The 23,791-nt window shown below is 39.2% G+C and overlaps 1 protein-coding gene across 3 annotated transcripts in view; it reads right to left on the reverse strand.

The window, feature by feature from the left end:
- Positions 1-2,608: 2,608 nt before the first annotated feature.
- NISCH (nischarin) overlaps positions 2,609-23,791 on the reverse strand; it is a 59,623-nt gene continuing 38,440 nt past the window's right edge. The window contains exons 9-21 of one of the 3 annotated variants that reach the window (XM_084633733.1): positions 23,290-23,358; positions 22,607-22,792; positions 22,247-22,375; positions 20,873-20,986; positions 19,028-19,133; positions 15,964-16,085; positions 14,506-14,561; positions 12,590-13,918; positions 11,907-12,081; positions 10,604-10,757; positions 7,739-7,867; positions 5,202-5,363; positions 2,609-4,036 (exon numbers count right to left, since the gene is read on the reverse strand). In XM_084633733.1, coding sequence (XP_084489859.1) covers positions 3,408-4,036; positions 5,202-5,363; positions 7,739-7,867; positions 10,604-10,757; positions 11,907-12,081; positions 12,590-13,918; positions 14,506-14,561; positions 15,964-16,085; positions 19,028-19,133; positions 20,873-20,986; positions 22,247-22,375; positions 22,607-22,792; positions 23,290-23,358 — 3,360 coding nt within the window. In that variant the 3' untranslated portion in view covers positions 2,609-3,407. Of the gene's footprint in view, positions 4,037-5,201; positions 5,364-7,738; positions 7,868-10,603; positions 10,758-11,906; positions 12,082-12,589; positions 13,919-14,505; positions 14,562-15,963; positions 16,086-19,019; positions 19,134-20,872; positions 20,987-22,246; positions 22,376-22,606; positions 22,793-23,289; positions 23,359-23,791 lie in introns of those variants that run through there. The other 2 variants (XM_084633734.1, XM_084633735.1) reach the window with 2 other exon arrangements.

Below are 23,791 nucleotides of genomic sequence, written 5' to 3' on the forward strand. Positions count from 1 at the left end.
AAAAATGCGTAGAGTGAGATTTTAAAAACCAAACCCCAGAGGAGCAATCATGAACTGAAACCTGAAGTGAACGAAGAGCTGGTTGAGATGGTGAAGGATGGAAGATGCTTTATACACACTACGCATGGCATGTCCTTCATCTGGCTGAATAAGTGATTGAAAATACTTAATTAGAAAAATATCATGCAATTCACAGACCATTCACTCAGCTCCCTAAATTGGGTAAATAAAAAAATATTCACATCATTTGAAAAATACTGCAATATTTGTCCAATAAATTATTTAACTAGCTCTGCCCTGAGGTGGAGGAAAGTCAATCTGAAGCAGGTACAAAGATCCTGAGAAGGAATCCTACTCTTTTTTTACTGGTTCCATGATTGTTAGTTTACCGAAGCTACGGAGTGTGGATTTTAAAGCTTTTGTAGCCCTTGGTCTCTACATATGAACAGGTCACATTTGATTGTTTCAACATTCAAGCAATTAAGGTATTGACTTCTTCTAGACAGACAGGTTCCATAACAGGAAGGCAAGTGGTTTTGGATTTGAGCTGATTTGGAACATGTGATTCCCAGAACAGATCTCAAACAGCAAGATGGAGTTTTCTCCTTAGAATGTTAAGCCACATGTACACAAGGTGTGTAAGGAAAAGGCAAACGCCCACATCCCAAGTAGGAAGAATTATGAGCAATTCCCTCCAAGCACACAAGGTGCATCTCATCAGTATTATAACAGCTCTTATTCAGGCTAGTAGCAGTCAAAGGTCCCAACCAGACTCAAAACCCCCTTGTGGTAGGCAATCCTGAAAATCTGTGGAGACGAGGGTTTTCCAAGCCAGTATTTTGCACTGTTTGTAGCAACGCTATCTGATAAAACGACCATTCTGTGTGTCCCCCGCCCGCCAGGGATTAGTGGCTGTTCCCAACAGAACAATCTGCACGTTGTACCCTAGCTACATTACTTTTGGCTGACTGTGGAGAATTTTGGACTAAAGAATCTAACAGAAGGCCAGCACCAGAGAGAAGCTCCTTCAAGAAGCCATTCCCTTCACATTTGCTCAGTTTTATTTTTTTGAATGAGTGCTACCTGGCAAATAAGTAGGTGTACGGTAAAACAGGCATAGTATATTGCTTTCACCTTCCATTACATTCAGGCCCAGGTGTTGCTTTTAGGAGGCCTCTATCTCTAAACACTCTTCTTCACTTTAGCATAGGTGCAAATAGGTTCTTTCACTTACTTTGGCACAAATCTAGAGTAACTCCAGTGGAGTCACTCTGGTTTTACTCTGGTTTAAACAGCAGACGCTGGCCCTTATACTTGTGTACAAATAATCTGTTAGGCTTCTCTATAAAATATCTGCAAGACAGAGACTTTTTTTAGTTGTCCTAAGGTAAACATTTTCAGAAGAAATTAAGTCATCATTTTAAATGTGATTTAGGCACTGAGGAGCCTAATACTCATTGTAAGTCAACTGGACTCCAGCATCGTTGAATATTTTTTACCCCTAATTCTCCTCTTTTAAAAGAGGAAGCTTTTTTTTTCTAAAGGCAGCGAAGCTTAGAAGAGTAAAAATGCTACTTGAGTTCAGTATGTATTAATTTCTGATTTAACTACATGAGATGTCTTGCTTTCCTGAAGAGTCTGTGGTCACAGGGCAGTCTCCTTTGGTGCAAGGTTCACACCCATAATTGATTAATTCAGTCTGTAGTTTAGGAGTGGTCCTGGACTGCTCACTGATGCTAAGCTCTGACATGGCAGCCAGTAACGCTTTCCAGTTGGAGATTCTGTCCTATTCTGGTGTATGACAAACTGGCCTCAGTTATTCATGCTTTCGTCATCTCTCAGCTGAACTATGGCACTGCAATGTGCCTGGGAATGAAGCCTTCTGTGCGTAGGAAGCTCCAGTCGGTACACATTTCCACAGCAACATGGGCTACTGCAAATACATCAAACCTGTCCTCTGCTCCCTGGCTTCCCACAGAATATCATATTGATATAAGGTCTCGGGCATTATCTTCAAGGCACTCAATGGTTTGGACCTAGGATATCTACAAGATCGACTGAAGCTCTGAGATGAAGATTGTGGTTGACAACTTTGCTCTTCTGGCGCAATGGAACTTTCTACAGTAACTTCAGGAGAGGACAGCTTTCTTTGGGCCTGGTCTGAGGCTGTAGAATGAACTCCCACAGGAACTAAGGATGAGCACAAACCGCAACACCTTCCCGCTAAGTGCAAGGCACATTTCTTTGACCTTTCCTTCTTCAACATAAACACACAACATATGGGTATATAACACAAAATATTCCAAAACAAAATTCTCCCCCCTGCCATTAGATAGATGCTAGTAAAGTTAATGCACTACAGGAAGGTGCTCAGATACTACAGTGATGAGCATAGTATAAGAATGTATATAAAACAGCCTTGCTGTAAATCAGAAGCACTTACTTACAATCATCACCAAAACAATTATTTATATTTCTAGAGTTAGGGCCAGAGACTCAGTTGGTCTAAACTGGCATAGCTTTATAGCAGTCACTGCACTATGCTGCTTTACACAATCTTGCAAATGCTTGAAAGAATCAGTGTGAATAAAGATATACAGAAAACAGGTCAGGTAAACAAACTGTCAAATTTCACTTTATTTGTATTGAGAAAGTAGGCAACAAACACCACTTGGTACTCAGAGGTGCAAATTCACCATTATTTGCTGGCAAAATGTTAGTATATCAATGCTGGGCACTCTTCATTTCCATGATGGTAGCAAACTGATTTAATCATTTTACAAATCTATAATGAAAGACTGCCACAGAACTATAACTTCAGATGAAAATGTAGCATTTAGTTGTGGTTCTTCCAGGTGACTTTTGCCACTTGGTTCATGATTAGCAGCAAACAATTAAATTTGACCTCAAAGACAAAATGTAAAAAAGTGTTTGTAGTCATTAAATAATAAGTGTTAGCAGCATACCCAATAAAATACATCTTGTACAAATATACCATTGCACTTTTAACATGTCACAAGCATTTTTCTTACCATTATTTACACAGTAAGTATAGTTTGTATAGAACAGCTAGACTGATATATATTGAAAAATAGTGGAAATGTTAACAGCTCTAGACAAGGTCTAGTGTTGACTCCTTTTGTTCCATACAGTTTCCCAGGATGCATCATGAAAATTGTGTATGTATACCATTGCATAAAAATAGAATTTACAAAAAGCTTAACTCCCAGTTAACACTTCAGAAGCTTATACTATATTACTGTATTAAATTGTTCACTCACAAGGGAACCATAATGACAACAGAGTCGAGCATCAGCCTCCGATTAAGTTTTGAGATAATACCAAAAGTCCTGCTTATTCAAATACTGTGCTTTATTTCACATTCCAATCACTTAGCTGTGCGACAATTACCCAGTGAGTTCCAAAGGCAGCTCCCGACCACACAAAATCTCCCACTGTCTTGCAAGCAGTGATATTAGTTTCTCACGGCTTTCTGCACTTGGGATAAAGATGTACCACTGGATCTCTCTATTCCCACTGCCTTTATGTTGAGCATTTAACTTTGGGGCACTGAAAGTATCTCCAAAGTGATCCAGTGTTAGGTTCTGCATAAGATCTTGGTTCTGAACGTCATCAAACACAAATGTGAGGGCCTGTGGATATGTCTGATAGCCCATAAGCACTCTGTCTAAATCTCGGATTCGTCTTCCATCTGTGAGTTGATACTTGTCTTTCTTTGGTGGTTCCTTTGCAAATTCAGGTAGCGGGTAACTGATATAATCTTCATTGAAAAGGAACAAATCAGAACTTGTTAAAATGAGTGTTTTAGGCTGAAGTGAACGATTGGCTTGAGCAGTTTCTTCTATACGATTCACTTGAAATGCCAACACATACAGAAGGATATTTAGTGACTGGAAGTTAGCCAAACTGTACATCTTCTCTGCCACTAGAAAAGCAAGGTCCCCAATTTCCTCTTCATTGGGATATATAAACTTTACTCTACTAGAGTGAATCAGTTCATAATTCTCCATTTTTCCTGCAAGCACAAATATACATGAATTTTACTTTACACTCAGTATTACACAATACTTCCCTGTCACGTGGCTAAACATTAGATCCTTTGACACAGTTTGTTGCAGCTGGAACAACTCAAGTTTAGCAATTTATACACAGTTTTTATTTGTATAAAATAAGTGAATAATTTATTTGGATTGGATAATTTTCAGTTCCAATTACAGAATCTTTATGAGTGGTGGTGACGTAAGGGCAGAAAAAAATAGCTGGATTCTCAGATGACAGATAGTATGTGTCTTGCTAGTAGTTGGAGAGACAAATCAACTTCTGAGTTCTAAATGGATTGAATCCAGTATGGAATCATTGAGAACACAAATATGAAATCCCTTATCACTTTAGCAGATGAACAGACATCTTTAAATGGTCCCTCTGAAAAGACCTCTCTCACAAGTTGTGTGTTATGTCTACTGTTGCATCATGATGTGCACACTGCTCCCTAAGGAGCAAGCTCCTGCGGTAGGAAGAGGATACACTGCTTCTGGTCTACCATAAATGGCTGTAAGTAAAATGCTTTAGACCAGACTTAAGCGATTTTCTTAAAAGCTTTCTTAAAATAATCACAAGCAACATCAAAAAATTCAGCTTTATTTAGAGAACCCTCTGCTAAGTTTAGAAATCTAGCCAAAAGCAGATTTATCACAGCACATTTTAATGGCTGAAGGTACGAATTTAACACATTTTTAAAATCCCTTAAATCTTATCTAATCTGTCATTGTTATTGGTTCATGAATGTACAACCTAACGAGACCAAAAAGGTCCCTCTCCCTGCAGATGTTAAGAGAACTGTTCCTTGAAGAGCTATAACTTACAAGTCTAACCCATAAATATAAGCTACAGCTGTAGATGGCCTAAAAGATTATGAAAGGGATGTGATTTATTGGATTCTATAAAAGGAGAAGGTATATGATCACATTGTCTCCCCCTGTGCAAATGTATTTGAAATTAAACATTTCTGTTCAGACAGGAAAGTCCAGGGTAAACTCACACAAGACTTCAAGTGGAAGTGGAACTGAGTTAACAGGAAGCAAACAATCAATGCATAAAATCTTTCACTTTTGGATTTTTTTAAAATACACATTACACAGTACTTTCTATACTAACCTAAGAGTGTAGAATGGACCATTTACCTGTGTTTTTATCCCCAAATTCAGAGTAGAAGTCCTTATCTACTGGTTCTGGTGAAGGTGTGCGTGCCAGCAGTGACAGCACTGCCATGAGATGCTGTATAAAGGCATGGGTACTGTAACTGTCTCTGGTTAGGCAGGTTACTATATGATCCGCAGAATGTCCTGGAAAAGACAGAACATAAGCCACTTACGTATCTATTTGTAGCTTTACTACAACTTCAGCAGATGTTTATTCACTACCATAGAATATTTCCTGTAGTGACGGATTTGAGATGTGTCATTATTTGGTTAACTAGTTAGAACTGATCCTCTGTCCAAAAGATAAGGGACCCTCCCAGACCCATTGAAAGATTAGAGCATGCATATTCATAAGGTACTTTATTTTGGAACACTGGATGTGAACATTTCTGAATGTAGACATTTAACTGCATGACTGTGCATTACTTTGAAAATGTACCTTCAAAAGAAAACTTAAATTTCTGAAAATATTTTAATTACTGATGTTAAAAGTGAACTAAGTTAAAAGAAAAACTCCCTGCTTTTTTAATTTAATTTGTACACTTACACTTTGATTAAGGTCACCTACAGCATCACCTTTTTATTGTCAGTTTCCTCATTAGGATCTTTGCCACAGCAGAGAGGATATAAGAATGGACATACTGGGTCAGACCAATGGTCCATCTAGCCCAGTATTCTGTCTACTGATAGCGGCCAATGCCAGGTGCTTTAGAGGAAATGAACAAACACGGCAATTACTGTGTGATCAATCCCCTCATTTAGTCCAGCATCTGGTAATACTTGAACTCTTATATTAAACTCACTAGATTTCAAGTTGACAGAATCCCTTTAAACAGAGTGTAAGGACTGGGTTTCAGTCTTAAAGTCTCCCATAAACTTGCCGTACAAATTGTACCTTCAATCGCAATCTTCACACGACAGGGAAAGCTAAGAACAGAGTTGACAGCTGTAGCACTAACTTTGGATTTCTTTGTTTTGTTGGGTCTCAGGTTCACAACATGAAATGTAATTTTTAATTTTTTATATTTTAATTAAATAACTGGCCTTACTGATGAAAAGTGCTATATAAGACCTAGATATTATTATTCTCTGATGTGGTTTGTTTTTAAGAGAGCTAAGCTACTCTATTATATTATGGTCCCAAAAAGAGCAGGGGTAAAATTTTCAAAACCTCCTAGGCTATTAAGTCACTTGAATCCCTTTGACTTTCATTGAGATTTAGCCATCTAAGTACCTATGTCACTTTTCAAATGGGACAGGTGCTTTTGCAAATGTTACCCTAGGCCAGCTAGAAGTTTAGTGTCTACTTTTGCTGGAGGTCTCTGTTGGCATCACATCACTGAGATGTGAAAATAGGACATACCATGCAATTTTAAAAATTGGTTAGAAGGATGGAATAGAGGCTTCCAGGCATAAACATTTACAATAATTTCTGGAGGCCAAAAGAAAAATTATAATGGGAAATTACATTTAATAAGTGACTTGGATACATTCACATTAAAAATGGAAGGTGCTACAAATTCTTAAGAATGAAAGACTAGGGGAGAATAGTTTTTATTTCCCTTGTTTACTAGCCCAATGTATCTGGTAAGCGTGTTCAAGCAAACTGGCAGAATGGTCTCTTGGCAAGAGACACTAACTCTGATAACAGAGTAAGAGTCAGGCGAAGTTTGCACCTATTTCATAATATGCTGGGAAATCTCAATTTGTGCACAACTAGATTAAAGAGCTGGATGATCTCTACTCATTAAGCCTGCCAAATAAACCATTAAAACATAACTTAATTATGTTCAGTGTTTAGAGTTCATTACCATCTCCATTTCTACCATCATTAAATCATTTTCTGCTTTTTGTTTGAATGAAGCTACAGTCACGGATTCAATCATCATCATTATTTTGTACTAGTTCATGGTTATCTGCCTACACAATCTTAACTGCAGAGGCATCACAAGGCTACAAGTTTCAATGAGAGCATTACATAAACACAAATATTTTCCACTTGTGTAGAGCCATCCACTATGCACACAAATTAAGAAAAACATACTCAACATGCAGAGCACACCATTGTCATTCACTGATCACCTAATCCTTCGAGTGCACTGTGCTGTACACATGCATACTTTAAATGTAAATCTTTATCACAGTGCAAAAAGATAGGAAACATTCAATTGGAAAAAGTTCACTCCTGCTTTCCTTGAATGTTTTACACATGGCTGAAGTGACTATTTTCCCCACATTTTATTTCACTTAAGATGAGGAAAGTGTAAAATTTTACAACCCAAAATTATTATTGGGCAACATAAGCCACTGGAAGTGGACAGTGTTTTTCAGCCATGCTTATTTATATAGTGGCACCAGGGTGACATCATAAATGTTAACATATTGGAAATGTGTTAATCATAAAAAGACAGCAGAATAACATGGTGCTCTGTATCAAGAGTGAAGCGAAGACAGGGATGAATTCAAGATGACAGTAGTATCTGTAACTAGAAAAATCTATAGGATAAAATGTTACTCACCAGAAATTCGAAAATATTGATCAAAAAGTCCAACATTCACTGATTGCAGATCGTTAAGTTTTAGCACAAAGCAACAAGAGAGGTGGAAAGAGCGATTTTCACAATCTGAGTTTTCTTGGTTCCAAAAGTCTAATGAATGAATGAGGAATATAGTATGATAAAGAGCAAGTCATAAAAAGGAAATATGATAAGTTTAGACTACAAACACAATAATTACATTCATATCTTTGTGATCTTTATTAAAAATTTAATTATTAATTTCTCCACTGTTGTGCTTGAAACAAAGCCTTGAAAGGCATTTTTCTTTAATGACTACTCATTTAATATTGGAAGATTTCTTTATGCAGATACATTCCAGAAACTCAGACAGGAGAGATAATACTGCATTCAGTGAAAAATTTTCACCGTTACCATCTTTTTATTACTGACCTCGGCACAAAAAGGGGGAGTGTGCTAATAAAGTTTGCGGAGGATACAAAGCTGGGAGGTATTGCCAATTTAGAGAGAGACCGGGATATCATACAGGAAGATTTGGATGACCTTGTAAACTGGAGTAATAGCAATAGGATGAAATTTAATAGTGAGAAGTGTAAGATTATGCATTTAGGGATTAATAACAAGAATTTTAGTTATAAACTGGGGATGCATCAATTAGAAGTAATGGAGGAGGAGAAGGACTTTGGAGTATTGGTTGACCATAGGATGACTATGAGCCGCCAATGCGATATGGCCGTGAAAAAAGCTAATGCAGTCTTGGGATGCATCAGGTGAGGTATTTCCAGTAGAGATAAGGAGGTTTTAGTACAGTTATACAAGGCACTGGTGAGACCTCATCTGGAATACTCTGTGCAGTTCTGGTCTCCCATGTTTAAGAAGGATGAATTCAAACTGGAACAGGTACAGAGAAGGGCTACTAGGATGATCCGAGGAATGGAAAACCTGTCTTATGAAAGGAGACTCGAGGAGCTTGGCTTGTTTAGCCTAACTAAAAGAAGGTTGAGGGGAGATATGATTGCTCTCTATAAATATATCAGAGGGATAAATACCGGAGAGGGAGAGGAATTATTTAAGCTCAGTACCAATGTGGACACAAGAACAAATGGATATAAACTGGTCATTGGGAAGTTTAGACTTGAAATTAGACGAAGGTTTCTAACCATCAGAGGAGTGAAGTTTTGGAATAGCCTTTCCAGGGAAGCAGTGCGGGCAAAAGACCTTTTTAGCTTCAAGATTAAACTCTATAAGTTTATAGAGGAGATGGTATGATGGGATAACGTGATTTTGGCAATTAATTGATCTTTAAATATTCATGGTAAATAGGCCCAATGGCTTGTGATGGGATGTTAGATGGGGTGGGATCTGAGTTACTACAGAGAATTCTTTCCTGGGCATCTGGCTTGTGAATCTCGCCCATATGCTCAGGGTTTAGCTGATTGCCATATTTGGGGTCAGGAAAGAATTTTCCTCCAGGGTAGATTGAAAGAGGCCCTGGAGGTTTTTCGCCTTCCTCTGTAGCATGGGGCACAGGTCACTTGCTGGAGGATTCTCTGCTCCTTGAAGTCTTTAAATCACGATTTGAGGACTTCAATAGCTCAGACATAGGTGAGAGGTTTTTCAGAGGAGTGAGTGGGTGAGATTCTGTGGCCTGCGTTGTGCCGGGGGTCAGACTAGATGATCATAATGGTCCCTTCTGACCTTAATATCTATGAGGATGATATAACTTGCTTTCAGACTTTCTTAGAGTTTAAAGTATATCACAAAGGCACAGGAGCCCTAAACACATGGACATAGGCTGCACTCAAAGGCAGAGACTAGTCCTAAGATACCACACTTTATGAATGGTAGCTAATAGTTTTCTGAACCTCATCTCTGGTAGTGTACCTGAAATAAGAATCTGGCCCACAATGCATATGCCAGAGTGAACAGAGGACTGTTAAGAGGAAAGAGGTTTATGAAGAAGTCTTATTCTTGCCCAAACCAGAAGAAACCCATCCATCACACGTGCCACTGATCTACAATGAGCCACAGTAACATCATGATGGGAAATCTCTACTTGTGCGCAACTAGATTAGAGCTGGATGATCTCTACTCAGCAACCATGCCAGATAAGCCATTAAAACATAACCCTACTTATATTCAGTGTTTAGAGTTTGTTACTTTCTTCATTTCTGCCCATTCTTTGGTGGAACATGTACTTTGCCTTCTGAAGATGAGCATGTTCAAGGAATGGCTTATACATAATCAAAATAAAATTAGGCAACCTGAATCTAAAAATATTAAACCTCACTCCTGAGAAGACCATCATGTGGTAAACAGGTAGTGCGGACTAGGAGACCCAGTATCAAAAGCAATTGAAGCGTTTTGCTCCTCAAGGGGGCAAATATCGCTGGGAGAATGTCACATTCTCAGGGCCACACTGTGCCATGAACACCACAACTCCCACTGACAAGTACGTCAGTAAATTACTCACATGAAAGAGGAGCACAATACAACCCTTAGGCCTGTCACACATTGCTGTTGACAATGGAATGGCATTTCACTTGTACAGAAAATGCTGGGTATTGCTAAGTAACATCAGAAAGAAGCATGCACAGATGTCATGGAGAAGGGGCTATTTGAGGCGCAGTGCTGGATGAAGACCCAAAACCCTTCTTGCAAGGTAAAGCCTCAGGCACGCATGCATGCTGCAAAGGGCAAGCCTGGAAAAACCCATGATGGGATGTTTAGAGTCCCTTGGCTGCAAAAATAAGCGTGCTAATCAAAATCACCTTGAATATAAAGGAAGACGAGTGTGAATATAGAGGCTCACTTACCACTTAACCCTGCAACTTACTAGAGATTCAAAATTAACCCTTTTTGTCTTACCCAACTGATGCTCATTAGTATGAGTTACAGAATCATCCAACAGAAAGTAAATAGCTTTTGTTGAGAGCAACACACAAGCCGTCACTTCCATATCAGGAGTTTTATAAAATAAAACAGAAGACCACATAAGATGTCTCAGCTCTTCATTTTCCACCTGTAAGACAAATTGTGTTGCTTGATTTTGCACATCTTCACCTCTGACTTGCTAGAAGCAGCTTTTGGGAACTGCTTTTCACGGTAAACCAATGAGAAACCAATATCTGAACACAAAAGGGTGATAATATTTTCCCAATAGTTGCTGAGTACAGCTGTATCGGAAGAGTTGTCCGTAAAACTGTTCTAGTGTGCATGAGATTGAGAATGCGTGAAGTTTTTGTTGTGGTCTAGCCTGCCACAATATTTGACTCCAAGTTTCAAAGAGTTGACGAGGAATTATAAAAAAAATCTAAAACCAGCAAACCTGGCAGAGTTATACCCGCAAAATCTAGTTAAGGAGCTTCTATAAGTAAATGTAAAGTTCACAATGCCTGCCATATCTCAAAGTTCACCACAAACCTTCAAATACTGCTGAGATTAGTTTCAAACAGCTTTATGAAAAAAGGAGGAAGTATGACTAGCAATTAGATCAAGTGTTTGTGCTAGGCCACCTGGCTTCTAGTCTAGATTCCCACAAATTTATTCTGCAACCTTGGGCAAGTCACTGAACCTCTGTACCAGCTTCCCCAGGTGTAAAAACAGAAGCAGCACTTGCTCATCTTGGTAAAGCACTCTGAAGGAAAGAGGTTATGTAAAATGCATCTAATACCTCAGACACACGTTATACTGGGAAGTAGAATTAGAATGCATTTTACTATATTAACTTACTGGCATAGTTTCTTAGATGTTATGCCCAGAACACTTGACATCTGTTGAAACTATCTGGTGAAATTTGAATGGCACGCAACTACATTCCCTCAATTGTTTGTAACTTCCTAACTCTTACTGAAAAAAAGAGCTGCACCCTTGGAGAAACACTGTGTTCAAGACAAATATGACATTAATTTAGGTACTGATCCTGCACTGAGGACCTTGCGGCCAGACCCAGAGCTTTGTAGGGCCCCAACAACTTCCGTGAGGCTCAGCACAGGGGCTCACTCAATTGGAAGAAGTTACAGGATTGGGGTCTTGATTAGCAACTTCCAGATTTAGGAGTATCTATTATGTTCTGGGTTTAAGTTTGAACAAGAAAGGTTTTTAAATACATTTCTAGTTTTAAAAGGTTGATGGCAGCCTGCATAAAGTGTCCCTAATTTGCGCACAATACCTCAGCAATGTTGTTATGGAAAAACTCCACAATCGCATTTCCTTTTAGCCCAGCCACATACTGAAGAGATGAAGAGATTGGAAGATAAGATGGAATTTGGTTATCTTCTGTAATTTTCTGCATCAGAAATTCAGATGGATATAAAGATGATAGCGTCAAACAAGGCTTGCAAAAGCTAGGAGGCAGAAGAGATCAAGAAACATCACATCAGAATGCACACTCAAAAACTGTAACTAACAAGTAGAGATGCAGAGTTTTTCCCCACATAAGCAACATTCATACTTTAAATTCCATTCAGTAGTTCAGAACAGGAGATTTGTGGTTTTAATAGCAGCGTACTATATCTTTTCTCAATGGACTTCCTGTTCACTACATAAATTATTTTACTTTAACATCTTTGTCGTTTGCTTTCCTTCTACTAGGTTTCAGGCAAAATGCAAAGCTTCCTTTCACAAGCGCATACAATAGGTTGTAAACATAAAGCGGAGCAGCAGGTGTGAACTGTCAACTGATATTGTATAACTCTGTATCCAGAGTGAAAGGAAAGACGCTACAAGTACTAGTGGCCTGATTTTCATACACCCAGGCCCTGCTGCACTGTTAAACATAAGTTTCCAGTAACATCTGGTAAGGCCAGATTAATTTCAACGCTGTACCATATGTATTTTAAGGGAGTCAATTACCCTGCTGTCTGGCCGTGTCTGTTTTTTGAATCCAAGAGGTGCTTTCTTACTGATTCCAAACTGTTAGAAGCTTTCAAAATAACTATAGTTTTAACATCCTGCAGAAGTGTCCTCAAAAGACTGTAGATTCTTAGAAAATGGAATTTTTCATGAGGTAGAACAAATACTGCTGTAACAAATTTGTGTCCGATGAGTAATTCTAGCACATGTCCATCTGAAAGTGACCCTTTCTGCTGGATGGGATGATTGGTCGGATGCAACACAACAGAAGCCAGTGGAATCCTGCTCAGCTGGAATACATTTCTTGCATCTTCTGAGTCTATACATTTAGCTGGCATTACATTAAAATCAACCTTTACTATGTGCAAATGCTGGGGTGTCAGAAATATCCAACAAGGATGGAATGCATAGTGACTCTGTTCAGCAGATTTATACAATGTGGAATGAAGTGCAGAACACAAGGCATGGTCAGACCATGCTCTGTTATCACCCACTGATTCTGGTAGACGCAAGGCTTTCTGAACATCAGTTTTATTACTGTAAACTAGGTAAGTTGGGAAGCAACCTTTTATCTCCATGTCATCTGGTGAAATGTGATAAAATCCCATCAGTTGGTAGACAAATTCTTGCAAGCTTGCTTTGCCACAGTACAATGTGGAACTTGAAAACAGGGACGTGCAGCTTTGAGAGCAGCATGTTTGTAAACAGGAATAGAAATCCTGAAGATTTTGGGAATCCGAAACGACAAATAGGCAGTTGTCATTATTTCTCACCTTGAGGGTTAAACATATTTCTGGCATGAGAAAGCCAAACTCTGTAAGATCTGTATATGGAAAGCACAGTGATAGTTTCAAGGCAGCTGGGATATGTTGGCAGCTGCCTTTTGAATCTTGATGAGGAATCTCAAATACAGTTACTACACTATCAGTCAAAACCAAACAAGAGGCAAACTGCCTGACTCCTCCTTTATGAACCTGAATAGAAAAACTCCACAGAACTTTGACTACGTCTATGCTCTCTGCTCTTGTGCTATCCAGAGCTGGTGGGGCAATATCTGAAGTAGCACTGAACTCGAAAGTCTGGTCTCCAAGTCCCATTTCAAAATAGCCGTCTTCAGTATCCGTGACACTGGAATCACTCACAGGGCTCCCTTTATTTTCTATTTCAGTAGAGGAGGAGGGTGATCTCTGCAAAGCCTGTGCTATCAAGGTGGAGAGGTGCTGGATAAAATCCTGGTTGGTGGCAGTGTATGACATACATGTAAAAGGCAAGATGATGGTGTTACGAGGGTCGGACAATGCACCATGTTCTTCATCTGAATGGTCCAAACTTCAGAAACAGAAAGAACAACAGTAAGTGTAAGGTTGATTTTAAGAGGAGTCATACCTAACTAAGACCTTTTCTACTGCGTATCAAGACATTGGTTCTCAAGCCTATACAATCACTTCAAGAGAAAGTATAACACAGTGTAGTTTGTACAGAATCTGTGTGTTCTGCAGCCACCAATTTTTAACACAAGACTGGTGTAACTTAACCCATAGAGCACTGACAAGTGTACAGAAGAACTCATGTGTTCACTTATCTTCTCTTCCTCATCCTTAATAAATTTAATCATCACAGGTGAACTGATAGTTTAATCAGTATTAAAGCAGGATGGCACCTTGTCACTTGATCACTCCACTATACAGCCACTGAGGCAGTTGTGGACTTTCAAATACATCCCACAGTTCAAAAGAGAACTTTAATGAAATTTCATGAAGAAATTTTCAAGCTGAGAAAAATAGGGGCAGAGTTCCAGACACAGGAACATGTTCTGGTTTAAAGGCCAGGACTGTGTCCAGAGACACACAGTGTCCAGAGACATTTGACAACTATTATAATCAGATTTATATTAGAAGTTAGTCATTTTATCTCACCAAATGTGATGACCTCTTCCATATTCTTTTGATAAGTCCAACAGAGAAGTAGGCACCTAAGGAGAAGAAAGGAAGGTCAAGGAGCTGCCACATTGTATTTAACGAACATACATCATACATCATCATACAAACTTCAGTAAACACTGTTGTAGTCATAGAACAATATTAATCAATATAGGGTTCTTGAGCTGTTTATAGTCTGTCAGATCAACAAGTGGTTGAATCCAAAGGTGCGGCTGGTATGCCTCTTGTACTACTTGGTAATTAATTTTCACTTAAAGGACCTCATTAGAGGACCTTATTTTGCCAACATTACTTCAGCAGCCTGAACATCTCATGAGGTAGGCAGATATAGGTTATATTCCTGGCTCAATTTCCCCACCTGTAAAATGGTTGTTCCCCTACCTCACTGGGTTGTTGTGAGACTACATATAAAAAGCAGTCTGAGATCTTTGGATGAAGGATGCTATGCAGTGCAAAACTTTACTGCAGATGGGTACAGGGAGGCATAGAGAGATAAAAGGACTTGTTGAAGATCTCTTTAAGCCAGTGGCAGATCAAAGGCACCAGCTGACTCAGCCTTGTATTCAGGAATGCTCCCAACATTGCTTAACAAATGCAAGTAGCGGTAAAGGAGCCATCAAGAACCTGGAGTCTGGATGGGGAAAACTGAAGCTACCCTGATTTTCCCTATCAGCACCAAAGAGAAACTTTTCCCACCCAGCAGCAAGAGGATAGCTATCCCCCCTGCCACCATCCATCCTACCTTCAAGCAACCACACAGGAGAGAGAGAGAAAGAGAGGGAGCCCCACCCTCCAACTTAGCAGCTAGGTGGATGTTAGTGACAGTGATGCGATACTGACATTATGTCAATATGTCATGGCACTGAACTGCAACATCACAATGCAAATACTGTGAAGCAAGCTCAGGACACTACATTCCTGTTCTCTGCAACTCCATACACTACTTGAGTGGTTCTAAAATATTAGAAGGTGGACCAAGCCCTCTAGCACTACAGAAGAGGTTACATTCAGTTCAGGTGGAAGAAAACTGAAAGTCAGTATTGTGTCCAAGGGACTGAAAGCTGTCAGTTACTGCAAATTAGGTCTTTAGTTCTTAGTCCATTAGAGCTGGAGAGGCAGTGGGTTTGCCTTTAGCCCTCGATACCTTGCTTAAAAGTTGAAAACTGATTTTATACCCTATTTATTATAAAAGTTCAGAGTAAAAAATTTAGCTTCAATATTTTACAAACGGAAACCTCTTAATAACTGGTAAGTAATTTGGGGCTAACTTTTCTTTGCCCCATTACAATAGATCACATAGTACAGAAATAATCAGATTTACAGGAAAATTCTGCTGTGGATTATTTTTAACAAGAAGAGTTTTTGCTCCAGGAAAAACCATAAATTAAAAACAATTTTTAAACAGAAGGGACATGGGAAGAGAATTACAGTTACCTGATTTCTGTATCTGGAGTCTAATATGTCAGAGCATCTCTGGGTAACTGTATGGTCTGTAGGAGTCAAACTACTGGATGGCGATAAACTGCTGGCTAGGGCTGTTTTTCTACAAATTATTTCTAGAACAAATACAAATAGCTCTTAAAAGAATGTTAAAACAAAACCAAAACACATTATCTAACTGCAACTGTATGACAAGTATTCTTAAAATATCTAAGCAAAACTTGACAAGCAGTCATTAATACAGTAGAGGATAGCTTCATACAACAGATTGTACCAATCAAAGGAAGTCAGTTTATATGGTGAATTGAAGTCTTACTATGGAGGCATCAGTAGCTGCAGTGAGATCTGCACTTAGAGCAGGACTTTCAAACAAATGATTGGATTTAGCCTCCACATTTGGTACAATAAACTCAGTAGTTATCTGAAGAATAATGTATTTTAAACATTTATTGGCTGGTAGAGCAATGCTGAAAAATGCAGTGCTTCCTTTGAGATTTTCTCTCACCTCTTTATGTTCTATTAGTTTACAGCTACAAAATCCCACCAAATCCAAACCCTTCACACACATGCATACTCAGATAACTCAAATGTGGCTGCTATTCCACATACTAATCCTAAACCATTATTTTACCTGATTCAGAATAGCTGATTTGAGTTACACAAGGATTAGCTGTCCAAACTACATTGCCTGAGTGTGTATAAGCAAGGGTTGTATGGGAAGCTCTATAATATTAATAGTGTTTATGCACGTGATATAGTGAATCAATTTTTCAATGCTACCAATAATAAGGATTGTTTTATATCAGCACTTCATACAAATACTTTTAATTAATGATTAGAAACCAGTGTTCCTGGACAATTTATTGATATTATAATTCTTGATGTGAAGTACAGGACTTGTACAGAAGTTATGGATGCAACTTTCTAGATCGGCTTTAAAAGATCATAAAGTCAAATCAAACATTCTTTCCCAACTCAGATGAAAAAAATTATTTCCTCAGGGGAAACACTGCTTTAACTACGTAGGGAACAAAAGTAGCTAAAAGGCCGCTTAAGCATTATTTCTGGTATATTGTTTCCTGTCTAGCTACTTACATCTCTCCCATAAGCAATTTACTGTAACATTTAATGTGATTAATATATCATGGAAACAGATGTTGTCTTGAAAGACAGCAAAGAATACAGCTCATAAAAGCAATGTGTCAGGGAGTGCAGTTCAGTTCTTGGTAGTTCCAAGACTAACGGTGAAACTGATAATTAGATTGCATATTTCAAAATTTCTAACTAGAATTCTTAAAATCAAGTGAGATTTAAAAAATCCCCTTTCTGGATGCCCAAATACTTACAATTATTAAGTCTTATAGATTAACTCCAATAGTAGCCAGCTGTGTTATTGGACTTCTTTTCCAACATTTTTTCTTTAATTTTAGCCTTTCCCATCTTGTTACTAAAACAACTTACTTTTGAAGTTTTAAGGTAAATAAATTTTAATCCTTTTTCCTTTCACTACCTTTCTTGCAGCAAATTTCTACAAGATGACTGGTCCGTTCAGTCAATAAGTCTCCGGTTCTTTCAGTCTACAATTTAACATACTCCTAATCATTTACAACAGGAAAAAGAATAAATCTAAATATTTCCCAACGATTTTTTAATTCCAATTTTTGCAGCTATTTCCCACCTTCCTTTTACTTCTTCATGGATAACCATCTAAAGCTACATGTTGATATATTATAACAAAAACTCCACTCTCAAGCAATGACCTAGAATATGGAATACTTTAGTACTTGGAAAAGCAATTACAGAATCAAAATACCAAACACAAATTAAGTAGCAGCTGCCCAGAGTTTAGAAAAATTGACTGCATTTTATCTGTAGATTACAAAAGAAATCTAAAATAGATTGAAAGGTTAGGTGAGGTACATAAAAAGGTAACCAAATCTGCTTTGAGATGTCGGTTCCCCTATTGGTCACATACAAATAATCATGTGAGTGCTATCATAACGATCTTTGCCTTCTCATAGAAGATGATGTTGGGGAAACCCCATGAGATTTTGCAGAAATGCTGGTAACATCTTGTTCTTTCCCAGAGTAGGAGCACGAGCTTTGGACACTTCCACCTCCCTCACCCGGACTAAAATGTTTACAGGAAAACGGTCAACTGCTTCCCATCCCAACCCATACGACCGACATACTCCCTTGTTTGCAATACCATCTTAAGGAATTAGAAATAGTCTTAACCCCTACCATGTGTTTCCATTTAATCATTTTCTGTGTTTCTAACTGAACTGAAGCCAAAAAAGCTCAGTGATGTTCACTTATCCTCAGTCACGCATCAGCATTCCTGTAAATCAGCAGGAATGAGCATAACTCTATAAATAGTGTTAATGGCTGCTGCAAAAGCAGTACACAGAGCACAAAGCCTTTTTGGGTATGCCCCATTTATGCAGTTGGTTTGCTTTTATGAACATTTGTCAAAAGGATTTTGGCACAATGGGTATACCGAGATCACAGGGTTAGAATCAGTGTGATAACCCCCATGTTAATATTACTATGGATGTTTTTCTCTGCTCCCCTTTTCTACCTTCTTTCAGGTTTCCTGACTTAACTGTGTCTCTTGTCAAAAAGCAACATGGGAACAACCACCACATCAATACCCTCTTATTATCCCAACACCAAAAAGGGAAGAAAAAACATTTTAAAGCATCGCTGTACATATAGGTTTGCCATTAGAGCACTAGAGCTTTGTCTACATTAGGAAAACCTGGATGTGTAATCCTCCACCAGTGATTTGAGCAGGATTAGATACAGTGGTAAAAAGATTTGCACCAGGTTTATGCTACAAGCTACCTCAGTTAACACCACCAGAGGAAAACTACAGGTCAGAATTTTGCCAATATAAATATAACTTAGAAGTCTGGGACAATACCCGTTTGCCTTTACGCTTCAACTGATGCTGACAAAGCCCCATATTCAGTATATAAACTTCATGTATATCAATGCAGCCTAGAAAAACAGGACCAAGAGGCCCAGCCCAGCAGCACGATACATACATGATTACCTTGGCTGGAGCTGACAGGATGAGGCAGAGAAGAAGAGGAAGGATGAACAGTAAGAGAACAGTTTGATTTGGAGCTGGCAGCAGTGAGCCTGGAGTCCTCACTGATCTAATAAAGAAAGTACGTAGTGGTTAAAGAAACAAGAATCTAGCGCCACTGACAATAAACATACAGAGCAAATATTAGATCCAAGAACTCAAACAAATCCACATAATCACATGGCTTGTTTTCTGTGAAAGCTCAGCTGTCATTAACAATTTTCAGTTCACATCCATTCAAGTCTATATTTTATTTTCTGTTACAGTGAAATCCTGTTATAAGGATCCATTCTGGAAAATGCCATTTTGATTATACTGATAATATTAACCAGTTATATCTAGACTGATGGAATAGTGCATTTCGCAAGTCAGACGACTGACTAAAAGGACAGAGCAACTTCTGGTAGTTCTTCTAATGCCAAGTCTGGACAGTCTGGTTATAACTGGCCTCACAGCCACAATCAAAAGTGCAAACCTGAAACATACTTTAACTGCAGGTGAGAGGTACGCAGGATACGTCTACACTACGAGAGAGGGGTGTGCTTCCCCTGTTCAGGTACACCAGGGGTGGCCACCATGTGGCTCTGGAGCTGCATGCGGCTCTTCAGAAGTTAATATGTAGCTCCTTGCATAGGCACTGACTCCAGGGCTGGAGCTATAGATGCTAAGTTTCCAGTGTGCCTGGGGGTGTTCAGTGCTCAACCCCCTGCTCCGCCGCCCCAGGCCCTGCCCCCACTCCACCCCTTCCCCTGAGCCTGTCATGCCCTTGCTTTTCCCCACTCCCCACCAGAGCCTCCAGTGTAACGCATAACAGCTGATCACGGTGGGGAGGGAGTGGGATTGGTGGGGCTGCCAGCGGGCAGGAGGTGCTGCAGGTTGGAGTGGAAGGAGCAGATGGGGGGCTGCTGACGTATTAGTGTGGCTCTTTGGCAATGTACATTGGTAAATTCTGGCTCCTTCTCAGGCTCAGGTTGGCCGCCCCTGATGTACACATTCGCACTAGCTCTCATTGAGTACAAACGGCAGTGTAGCAGCAGTAGCATGGGCAGCAGAAGCACAGCTGAGATGTGACAAGTACAAAAGAGCCAGAAACTGGTGGGTACGCACTCCGTTGCTAGCCACGCTATCACAGCTACACTTCTATTTATACTTGCTCATATACTCAATGAAAGCAAGTGTGAGTATGTGTACCTGAGCAGGGGAACTGCCCTCCTAGCTCACACTGCAGGCACAGTTCAGAGGTGGGACAGTCTCACCTGACTTTGATTCCCCGAGGAAACAAAATCAAAGAAATCCCCACCAGTGCCAACAGGGAAGGTCTTTTAAAAAATTATTTAAATACTTTACTGCACAACCAGTGGACATTGTTTTTAGTGATCATCTTTGAATGGACTTTACAACTTATAACATGGACCAGCACAGCTGTGCTTCTCATCAAGTTAGCCACTCTGTATATTGTGAAGTCATTCTACCTATCCCTCCTCCTTCTCATCTGCCAGATCACCACAGAAAGGAAGGCATAGAAGACATTACTGCAGTTAAAGGAACAGAACAGGAAAAATGTGCAAAATTGCTGCATTTAAAGTTCATCAGACATTAAAGCAAGCAAGCAGAGCATGTTTTGTAGAAGTTGTTACAAAACAGATGCTTCATTAGTAAGCCAAATAGATCCACCAGTAATTTGAGATATTATTTAAGTCTTGTAGAATATCTTAAAGTTTTTGGTTTTTTTTCCCCCAAGCAGCACATTGTCCATGTTTTACTCACATGGTTTCTAGCCCCTGATCCTCCTTCCTCTTAAAAACTCACCTTCTTATCAGAGTTATTCAACTTGTACTTAACCTCCTTTGCTTTTTGAATAGCTTTCAACACTTCTACAGTGTCAAGTTCCTTTTCTGTGGTACTGATATTATCCAAACAGACCTGAATAAAATCCATAAAGACAAACTGTTTGGTTAAGCCTCAATAACAATACTGAAAGAATGATGCACTCATTGAAGCAAGACACCACCACTATTTTGAGATGACCACTGTCTGTTTACACGAATACAAACATTTAAAGTAATCTGGTACCATAATGGAAAACTAAGTACATCTGTAGGGTTACTTTTCATGGAAAACCAGACCTTCCCACCCTAACTCCCAAAGGACTGAGACAACTTTCAATGCAAGTTCAAAAATGCCTGAAAAGCTATTTTCACACCTTTCTAGCAAACACTGTGTTCAAATGTAAATGTGCTGCTTCTCTATTCACACAAGGCCTTAAGTTTTCTTCCCACAGCTGACATTGCCAGGAGTAAGATGGTTTCATTCTCTAAAATAGAGAATCTCTACAACACATAGCAAACATTTAAAGACAGGTTTCAGAGTAACAGCCGTGTTAGTCTGTATTCGCAAAAAGAAAAGGAGTACTTGTGGCACCTTAGAGACTAACCAATTTATTTGAGCATAAGCTTTCGTGAGCTACAGCTCACTTCATCAGATGCATATCGTGGAAACTGCAGCAGACTTTATATATACACAGAGAATATGAAACAATACCTCCTCCCACCCCACTGTCCTGCTGGTAATAGCTTATCTAAAGTGATCATCAGGTGGGCCATTTCCAGCACAAATCCAGGTTTTCTCACCCTCCACCCCCCCACACAAATTCACTCTCCTGCTGGTGATAGCCCATCCAAAGTGACAACTCTTTACACAATGTGCATGACAATCAAGTTGGGCTATTTCCTGCACAAATCCAGGTTTTCTCACATCCCCCCCACCCCCATACACACACAAACTCACTCTCCTGCTGGTAATAGCTCATCCAAACTGACCACTATTCAAGTTTAAATCCAAGTCAAATCCAAATCACTTTAGATAAGCTATTACCAGCAGGACAGTGGGGTGGGAGGAGGTATTGTTTCATATTCTCTGTGTATATATAAAGTCTGCTGCAGTTTCCACGATATGCATCTGATGAAGTGAGCTGTAGCTCACGAAAGCTTATGCTCAAATAAATTGGTTAGTCTCTAAGGTGCCACAAGTACTCCTTTTCTTTTTACAAACATTTAAAGGAATTTTTGCAAATTTAACAGCTGTGCAAAAAAAGCTGAACTAGCCACTTGTTTTCTCTACAGATTTTAGAAAATAAAAAGATTTTTAGGTACTGAATTCAAATAAAAATTCCAAGTGGCTTACCTCTGAGGCTCTGTCCCCAAATTGGGCTAGCACTTTGGTCCTGTAATCAGGAATGATGCTCAAAGGATTGTTGGATAAGACCACCTTTTCTAAACATGGAAGGCTTCCTATATTTCTTATTTCGTCAATCTGAAAATATTTGCATATAAATATAGGTGTCACTCAAAGTTGCATTCTTTGAAAATGATCATATGTATAAATGTATGAAGTATAGGGTGTATACAACAGGAAAACTATAATAATGCTGCAAGCACAAAGACCTATTATAATCCGTATTTTAACTTTGAAACCAACTGCCCATAACCTGAAGGACAATTTGTTAAAATTAATTTTATTGTTGCAATGAAGCTAATCAGTTACCTGATCTATTTTGTTGCTGCTAAGATCCAGGTTGACTAGTGAGTACAGTTTGTTAAGGCCACACAGCCTTTCCAGAAGGTTTCCTGCTAAATTCAGAGTTTTAATGTTCCCAAGTTTTGTATGAACACCCTCCAACGATGCAAGTTTGTTGTAGGATAGATCCAGATGAATGAGGTTGTAAAGATGCTGCAACACCAGAACACAACAGCAACATCACAGACCAATTCAGTCAAATTAAATAACATCTATTGGAGACACTGTGCTAAGGCTCACCCCAGCTGTGTGCAAGATTAAAATGCACACTAGCCAGCAAAAATTTGTGCATAGTCTCATTCACCCATGTGGGCCCATGTAGGGAGGGAGAGATTCCCCTGGCTCAGTTCTACAGACCCACATTGCCTTCATTGCCAGCTGGTTGCTATGCAAAATGATAAGAACTGCAGGGGAGCTGGTGAAACAAGAAAAGGGAGAGGGAAAATGGAGGACTGAAAGTAGTATATGGTGGAGCATGGACATGGAGGGAGCTAGCCCAAATTATTTTTAATGATGTCAGAATGTAATCTTTACAGTTAATGCACTATGCATGAGAAAGGCAGCCAACACAAAGTCCAAACGAAGCAGCTCTGTGCTCTCACATCCCAAGACTTCGGAGACAAAAGTGAATCCTCAATAATGTCACTGACCTGTACATTCTCTATTAGCGACACGTCGTTGTGACTCAATTCTAGGAATTCAATCTTCGGAATTAGTTTCTGGAAGAAAAAATGGTTTTATGCAGTAAAATGCCCTTTTGCTTCTGCCAATCGGCCCACATTTGCCAGGCTGTCAGCTGATTAATGATAAAGAAAAAGGCATATTTGTATGTCCTGAGTCTCTAAAGTAAAAAGAACAAAACCAAAAAACAATCACTCACTCACACATATGGTAGTTCAGCAACCTAAGTGGCAACAGGCACTTCTTGAAAAAAACATTAGCTCTACTTTGAGAAGTAAGGTCAAGTTCTACTTTGAAATTCTGGCTTCATACTCAGTACTAATGTGCTATCTCCCAATTAAGCCAATCATTACAGCCCAAGCTCATTTGAGATGTTTCATCTTAGTAGGGATGGGTATTTGGGTTATGCAGCAATCCGGATAAAGCTAAAAATTGCAAGAGTCAGCTCGAGAGAGGGCTTTGGATTCTTCG

The sequence above is a fragment of the Lepidochelys olivacea genome (genome assembly GCF_965140295.1).
Source record: "Lepidochelys olivacea isolate rLepOli2 genome assembly, chromosome: 7".
NCBI classification, from domain to species: Eukaryota; Metazoa; Chordata; order Testudines; family Cheloniidae; genus Lepidochelys; species Lepidochelys olivacea.